This window comes from Harmonia axyridis, chromosome 2 (genome assembly GCF_914767665.1).
Source record: "Harmonia axyridis chromosome 2, icHarAxyr1.1, whole genome shotgun sequence".
Lineage (NCBI taxonomy): Eukaryota > Metazoa > Arthropoda > Insecta > Coleoptera > Coccinellidae > Harmonia > Harmonia axyridis.
Window position 1 is genome coordinate 51,575,953 of NC_059502.1, and position 9,108 is coordinate 51,585,060.

The 9,108-nt window shown below is 34.6% G+C and overlaps 1 protein-coding gene across 1 annotated transcript; it reads right to left on the reverse strand.

Annotated features, from left to right (window-relative positions):
• Positions 1-7,498: 7,498 nt before the first annotated feature.
• On the reverse strand, positions 7,499-9,108 carry LOC123673378 (tigger transposable element-derived protein 6-like). The gene is made up of 2 exons (XM_045607864.1): positions 8,826-9,108; positions 7,499-8,769 (listed from the first exon to the last, which is right to left on the reverse strand). Exons 1-2 carry the CDS (start codon positions 9,106-9,108, stop codon positions 7,499-7,501), a joined length of 1,554 nt encoding a protein of 517 aa, XP_045463820.1.

The window sequence follows — 9,108 nt, forward strand, 5'->3', positions numbered from 1 at the left end:
CTAAGTTAATCCGGTGATCATTTTCATTTGCATGTATGGACAATGCACATACAATACAAGTCCAAAATACAAGGAGAGTCCATTTTGCATCATACCCGAATATTGACAACTTAACAACAAAATTGAAAAATATATTCAAGGATGAGACTGTAAAAATTGCAGTGTATAATCCAAAAACAGTTAGAAATTTATATAGTAGAATAAAAGACCCCATACCACCAACTCCACTAAAAAGCAACGTTGTCTACCAAATAGAGTGTATAGATTGCAAACGAAATAACTTTGGACAAACCTCCCAATGGGTTAAAAGTAGAGTAGCACTACACAAATCGGATATAACCAAATATAAAGAAAGATGTGCTTTAGCTCTACATGCACATAATATGGACCACCGTGTAGATTTCGAAGAGAAAAATTATCAAAAGAGACTAATCCATGAAATGATTGAGATAAATAAAAATGAAGAAGTAATAAATAAGAAAAATGATACGAACGATTTAAGTTCCATATACAGTTATCTATTAGAAATATCAAAATATAAAAACTTTTACGATGGTCCCCTAGATGAATGAAAAACCAAGTAGATAGAAAATACAAAGAAGAAAACACGTTGAATATAAATCACAGAGGACTGAAACATAACCTGTGAATTCCATAAACAAACAATGTTGACATGAAAATTATTTTAATATGTATAAGTATGATCTGGCTAATTTCTATTTACTGTCCTGTGATGTATTGATTATTAATTGTTTTTTTATGACGAATGTTTCGAACATGATGCTAGTTCATTTAAAAATCTCACATTCAGTAAGTTCCATGTGAAAATGTTTTCAAACTTAAAAATAATTGTACTTTTCCGTAGAAGCCCTGAAGAAGTATTAAATAAATAAATGCGAAAGCTTGGCATAGAATAAAGAGTCCACTTTCTTTTTCCTCCAAAAAATCGAGTCGATATACCCTTATAAGCTTCTTCTGTATATATTTAGGAAAGGTAATATTTCTTGTGCTATATTCGATTTATTGAAAGTATGATTTTCTTGGGCTTAGTGCACATTAAAATTCAATTTTTACATTTTATTCAGTGAAATCAACATATGTTTCGGCGTAAAATACGCCTTTTTCAAGATTGTATATCATTACAGTTGGACATCAACATTAGTCTAGCACTATTTCTTTAATAAAAACTTTACAAGTCAACTCAATAAAATATAAATCTTTACGAGGGTACTGTCAAATAAAAAATTTTATTTGACAGTACCCCAGCTTCCATCCTCTTCTATCCTCCCAGTCTTCTGGCTGTAGGTTTCGTTCAGACATCACTTTGTGCACTCCGCCAATCCATGTTTGTTTGGGTCGCCCTCTTTTCCTTTTCTCTGTAGACGTCCATTTAAGGACCATTTTCGGGAAACGATCTTCTTGCATTCTTTCGACATGGCCGTACCGTACTAATTGCCTTCTATTTACCTCATTCACTATCGTGCTTTCTACTTCCATGATCTTCCTTATTTCCTCGTTTCTCGCTCGTTCCAATCTCGACCTACCAGCTGATCTACGCCAGTAATCCATCTCCAGGGCCATCAGACGACGTTCTAGATTTTTATTCATCTGCCATGTATCGCAGCCGAGGGGCAAACCGCATGCCAAAATTTGTACACCATAATCCCACTTACTGTAGGAATTCCACGTAATCCCACAGGAATCCCACGAAATTCCTTGGAATCCCACATAAGTCCAAGGAATCCCATGTAATTCTACGGAATCCTACAGAATTCCATGAAATTCCATCAGAATCCCACGGAATCCCAGTGAATTCTACTGGACTGCTAATGAATAATTCTCATTAATCTTTCATAAGATGCGTCTATTTGGATTTTTTCATGACGTGAAATTTTGAAAGTTGTGATACCAATCATCCTCACTGGTCCATAAAAAATATATAAGCTATCAACAATATCACAGTCATCTTGCTTTGGCCAAATAAATTCCCCTAAATTCTCTCGAAGAAATTTAACTCTGTATTTCGTTGTGTCCATTTTGGAGATAATTTTTCCAATGAACCATTTCTGATCATAATAGACAGCGTAAAACTTTCCTTCAGATATTTCTATTTCCTCGTTATCGGTATCGGATGAACGATCAAAGTATATTTTTTCGGTATCCGAATCCGATGATTCAGTAGAGCTATCGATAGAATTTCTGGAGTAATTGTAGACGAACGTTTAGTAGAAGCTAGAGAAGAAATTGAGGCAGAAACCGACGTAGAAGCTAGAAAGTAACCTATCTCATTCAAATCTGATTCAGCTAATGCTAAATTTGATTCTGAGAAAAGAATCTTATTGGGATTCAGAGTTCCTTGGTTATTCGATACTATAAGGGGCGGTATCGGGTAAAGTTTTGTGATCTTGCTCAAAATTCCCGCCGAATCAACATAATAAAATGTACAAACGCATCCCAAGTACAAGTTTTTTTGAGTGGAACAAAACGTTTTACTTATTGGTACGTGCATTTTTTGTGCCGTATTCATTTTGCTTAATTATATAATTCGACCAAAAACGTAACTTTTCAAGGCACTATGAGAATCAACAATAGAGAAATCTTCATCACATTTGAAAATACACCATTCGCCGATTTCAATGTGATTCCTTTTTTCCACGGTTTTGCAACTACTTGTTGGACTTTAGACCGTTTTTTCATTTGATTTTTTTACAATAAATCTTTTGAGCCTATCAGTACTCACTCTTTCTCCAGGATTTTCTAAAAGCCAACAAATTGATGATTTTTTTATGATGTGTCTTTTTGAGTTGACAGCCACTTCAATGAACGGAGAGTCGAAGGTTACGAAATTTTTCTCAATATTGAAGGTTTTTAATTTCAAATCTCCTTTCACACATCCTATTTCAGCCAGATCTATTATTTCGTCTAGTTCTGATTGTTTTTCTGTCCATTCTCGACCTCGAAAAAAGTTTCTGTTCACCTTTTTCCAAAGTGTTGAATCTATTTCATTCGTTTCCTCGATATGGTCTGAATCATTTTCCTTTTCAGTAAAAAAATCTTCTTTTTTCCATGATGGCAAGTCTACTTTTGTGTGATCTTCAGTATCTTCTTGAATTCCCAGATCGTGTAGGAGAGATAGTATCTCGTAAAGTTCTATCAACAATCTCTCTAATATAGTTATCATTAAAATCTGTTAAACTAATACTTTCAGTTATGTGTGTTGGCGTCATTTTCCTCATTTTTGTACCTCCAATTTAGGAACAATAAAGAATAGCGTTATGATAATTATGGCATTAAAATATTTAAAGTACATAAAAAATTTTCTATCATGGTGATTCATAATTAATTTTGATAGACTTGTAAAGGGCTTCCACACAGGGATTAGTTATTATTTTACACATAACAATTGAATTTTCGAAATCACATTCAGCCAAAAATCAGCCTTATTGGCAAAAATAATACGAACAAATCCAATATTATTCATTTTATATCCAATATATAATGGTGTCTCCTGAAGTGTATTTTTCTTGTGCACATCTATGAAATTCTCCATTAGCATCACTGAGATTAAGTCAGATTCTTCATCGGCTATCGAGGTCCTTCCAGCAAAATGATGTAAAACATTGTTTCCATAAAAATCAATACTATTTGGATTTGCTCCTAACCTAAGTAGTTTCTTTATCAATTCTGTGTCACCATCCTTTATTGCTATATGTAACAAGGTGCAACCATTACCGTCTTTTCTATCGATATTGGCTTTACAAAGAACTAACTGTTCCAAACACTCGATTTTTTTTTGGGCAAACCTTTATCATATGAATTGGTCTGTTACCATTCCAATCCAGTTTTTCTACATGAGCACCATGGAATACTAGATGACTTATTATGTGGTAATGTCCATTCTCTACAGCCAAATGTAGAGGTGTTTGGTGTTTTCTGTTTCTTTGGTTTAAATCAGGACGATATCGAAGTAACTCACAAACTTTATTAATATTACCATCTTTCACAGCAAAATGCATATCTGAATTTAGGTCAGAGTCGAAAGGGATGCATTCATTTAATATTGGTTCCTGCAATAAAATTAAAACAAATAATTATCGGATTTTCAATTAAATAATACTATATTGAAAAATAGAAGAATGTTGATTTTTTGTAAGACCGTATATATGACCGATATATTTACTGTGGCGTGCTGTTTTTCTTCTCCAAAGAAACATTAAAATAACCAGTACAATAAGCATTGTTCCTATTATTGTATACAGCATCATGTGATGAGTATAAGGAATTCTTTCTGGTAATGAGAGATCCTTGATATCTTTAAGGTCATGTAAGGAAAAATCAATAAATGATGACTCATTTACGCTCAAAAAGGAAGCATTTGTATGATTGTAATGTATTGGGACATAATTATCTATAACTAGATCATTATGATGAAGCGTGTGAGTTTTATCGTACACTAAGACTGAGGACACATTGTTAGAGCAGTAGATGTGAGATCTGCCATCTGTGTGCTTCACACTGATCCTTGTAGAGCCTGAAGGTTCTGAATGAAATGCTGTGTATTGGGGAGTCAAAGGACATACAAGAACTCCATTCGGCAATTGGTATGCTTCATATCCTCCTGAGTCCCGACATAATATTAAAGGTGATATAAAGGTGATATTTGGGATTTCGGTTCATTTAACACTGAAAACGTCACAAAATTTTTTTGAAAAATTTTATTCAAGGGGAAGTACAAAAAAAATAATGTCCAATGAGATGGACATCAGGACGATATCATTATAGATTATGATGCAAATGAAAATTTCTGAAGCAATTATTGCTACCTGTCAAGCACAACAATAGGGTACATTTCTCACAATAAAATTTAGTTTTCAATTTGCAACCTGGATTTTTACATCTGACTGCGTTCTTGAGTTCAATTTTCGAAATCACATTCAGCCAAAAATCAGCCTTATTGGCCAAAATAACACGAACAAATCGAATATTATTCATTTTATATCCAATATATAATGGTGTCTCCTGAAGTGTATTTTTCTTGTGCACATCTATGAAATTCTCCATTAGCATCACTGAGATTAAGTCAGATTCTTCATCGGCTATCGAGGTCCTTCCAGCAAAATGATGTAAAACATGGTTTCCATAAAAATCAATACTATTTGGATTTGCTCCTAACCTAAGTAGTTTCTTTATCAATTCTGTGTCACCATCCTTTATTGCTAAATGTAACAAGGTGCAACCATTACCGTCTTTTCTATCGATATTGGCTTTACAAAGAACTAACTGTTCCAAACACTCGATTTTTTTTGGGCAAACCTTTATTGGTCTGTTACCATTCCAATCCAGTTTTTCTACATGAGCACTAGAGATACTAGATGACTTATTATGTGGTAATGTCCATTCTCTACAGCCAAATGTAGAGGTGTTTGGTGTTTTCTGTTTCTTTGGTTTAAATCAGGACGATATCGAAGTAACTCATAAACTTTATTAATATTATCATCTTTCACAGCTAAATGCATATCTGAATTTAGGTCAGAGTCGAAAGGGATGCATTCATTTAATATTGGTGCCTGCAATAAAAATAAAACAAATAATTATCGGATTTTCAATTAAATAATATTACTATATTGAAAAATAGAAGCTTTGAATGAACCACAATAGAAATTGATATAGCTAACATTAAAATTATGGAAAAATTCAGCAGCAAATATTTTGTTCACACTTATTGGTTATTCTTATCGACTTTTAACTCGACAAATTTGAATTAAAATAGTAACAAAGCTCTAACTCATTCAAACATATAAAATCACCGAAGACTTACCATTAGTCTGGGTAACTGAAGAATCTGCATGTCGGAAACACACTTCTTCATGCCGTCTAAGGATAGTCAGGCCATGAGTTTCATCAGAGCAGATACGGTCTCTACAGACTCTGTTATCTGGAGTTATGTACAGATTATAATTACAAGGATATATTGGGGGGATAACTGATATCAGGAGTATGAGGAGAGGGTTATGTACCTTCCATCTGTGAATTGTCAGGCGGTCTATAGTGTGGGTCCGTAAAGGTGAGATCATGTTCTGTCTTACTTTGTCGTCTGTGTGCGGGACGTTCTTGTTTATGTGTTGTAGTGTGTGAATTTTACATTAAGTATAGTTCATCCAAAGGCACTTGAAATAGTTCATGAAAATGCTGGGCTAGATGTCCCTATAACTATAATCAAATCTATATAATCTATAATTAAAAATTAGGTTTGGTCACCTATACCCAATAACTCAATATATATGCAGAACTTGCTCAAGGTGTCTTTTTTGGACCATCGCTAACACTCGTCTTGAGGTTCTACTTGTAAAGCCTTAGAAGCAATCAGAACACTTTTCATATCGTACCAATGTACCACCGAAATTTTTCCGTCTGTCTTAAATGACATTTCTGAAGAACCTCGCCCAAGTCTTGCCATTGTCTTTTCAGGTGTTAAATGCACACTCCTGGGAATTCTAGATTTCATTATTGTACCGGTGACTGTCATCTTTTTTCCAACATGTATTCCAGAAGCGGTATTGTGGTGAAGTATCTGTCAATGAAAATATGCGTTCCTTCTTTCAAGGTTTCAGTTAATCTGATAACAGATGAAGGGCCGATTCCTAGATTTTTAGATTTCTCATGTAAAAAAGTGTTTTTTCCTTGATAAATTTCAAAGTCGAGAATAAGCCCGTCAGGAGTCGCACAAACAAAATTTTTCAGTCCCTCAGGATTAGGCTTACCTCTAATAAATTGCTTCATTCTGCAAACTCCAGTGAAGGGAATCATTTGTTCATCGATGGCAACTACTGAGTATCTCGGTAACATCAAACACCCCTTCCGAATACGATCAATTAGAGGACGAATCTTGTACAAGCGGTCGAGCGTTTTTTCTTGAGGTGTGACATTGTTATCGATCACTACTTTCAGGTTATTCCTAATCAAGAAATATCGATCCCTGGTCATTGCATATGTCTTTCTTGTACACAAATCTAAGACTACCTAGGAACTTTAGTGTTGAATTTTTTTTATACCTAAATCGAAATGATTGACTAAAAAATCAGGGAATATCGTGAAATTTTATCCCATTAATGCCCATCAGTTTTCTAAATAAGATAAATATGTGAAACATATATTTATGGATACTGGGAGTGTCCATAATATATACCAGAAGACAATTGACATTTATTTTTCGGAATATACAGAAAAAGTTGGTGTCCTAATCAAGTAAAATGGGTTCAACAGGGTTTGGTAATAAAAAATAATAATAATACAGTAAAACCTCTCTTGGGCGGACACCATTGGGACCGTGAAAAAGTGTCCGCCCAACGGAGGTGTCCGTGTAAGGGAGGGCCTGCCCACAAAATATTTGAAAGGTGAATTCAATAAAACGAGAGATCTGGACATATATACGTATATATTATAAGACAAAAAAATTTTAGAAAAAAACATATTTAAAAGAAACGAATATGCAAATATTTCAAGTGGTTGAGAAAAAATCCAATAATGATGTCTGGCGTGTATTTGTTCGCGAAACTTGATTTTGGAAATGAAGTTCTAACTCAGACAGCATCTCTACTGCCTTTGAGTCTCCTTTATTCTTGGCGAACCCTTTCAACGTCTTCAAAATGCCATTGGCTTGGGAATAATTCTTTGGAATACCCTCATTTTCGACTGGGTCTTCGTCCGATTCACCGGAAGACTGATCTGCTTCGCCAGCATTATAGATAGAAACGTTTTCATCTATTTCTTCTATCATCAAATCTGTGTCAATATTGATAAAATCTTCGACTTGATTATCTCTATAGCCCATCGTTCGCGCATTTCTCCATATGTCTTGTAGAACAGATAGAGGGATGTCATCTTCAGCTGAAAAAATATCATTTTCCGTTGTCTGTTCGACTGATTCTTGTCTGAATCCAGCTCTGTGAAAACAATTCCTAACAGTTTCTTCTGTTACTCTCTGCCAGGCAGTTTTGATATAATAAATAGCATCGAGTACGTTTATATTCTTTGTAAGAACTTCAGCCTTGCTAACTGATTCAATTTCAGACAACAATTTTTTCACAACAAGTGCTCGATAAAAAGTTTTGAAATTCCTAATGATACCTTGGTCTAAGGGTTGGACGACGGATGTACAATTCGGCGGTAAAAAAATTATCTGAATGTTTGTTAAACGTATGTCTTTCGGATGAGAACTCGCGTTGTCTAAAAATAACAAAATTTTTCTCCTTTCCATACCCATTCTTCTATCAAAATTTTTCAACCATTCCTCCATTATTGTACATGTCATCCAAGCCTTTTTATTGCTCCTCCAAAAAACTGGCAAATCACTCACATTAATGTTCTTGAAAGCTCTGGGCTTTTTAGTCTTCCCAATCACCAAGAGTTTTTCCTTTTCTCCAGCCAAATTTACGCAGTGAAGTATCGTGAGCCTTTCTTTAGATAATTTTCCACCGGTGCATTTTTCATGTTTTAAGGTTAGGGTCTTATTTGGCAAGGCCCGGAAAAATATCCCTGTCTCGTCAGCATTAAAAATGTTTCGCGGTGAATAATCTTTCAGTAACATGGGCAATTTACTCAAGAACATTTCTACGTCTATTGGATTTACACTTGAAGCTTCCCCTGATATGGCTTTAAAAGCGATATTATGCCTTCTACGGAATTTTTCCAGCCAACCAGAGGATGCACTGAAGTCTTTATAGGCTAAATTGTTCGCAATCTCTTTTGCTTTCGATTGAATGATGGGCCCTAAAATTCAGAACGTTTTTAGGAGATGATTCTTGTTATAAATAGAAATGAATTACCTGACAACGGAATTCCTTTATTTCTCGCCTTGATGAACCATTCAAAGCAACACTTGTCAATAGTTGAGCCCGTTGGTTTTAAAAAATTTCGCCTTTTACTCTTACTGTCATTAGAACGCCACTGATCCAATAATTCACTCCTCTTTTTGACAATTTCAGCAGCCGCTGTTTTTCCAATATTGCAACGTTTAGACAATTCTCTCACACTAAGTTTTTGCTCATTGTATATATTCACTACATTAATTTTCTCTTCGAGAGTCAATACTCGACGTTTTGTAGACAT

What these genes read in the sequence shown, in the direction of transcription:
- LOC123673378 (XM_045607864.1), bottom strand. Translation starts at nt 9,108, where the DNA reads ATGTCTACAAAACGTCGAGTATTGACTCTCGAAGAGAAAATTAATGTA. An exon ending in TAAAGGAATTCCGTTGTCAG is followed by an intron (nt 8,770 to 8,825) that starts GTAATTCATTTC and finishes TCTGAATTTTAG; the next exon opens with GGCCCATCATTCAATCGAAA.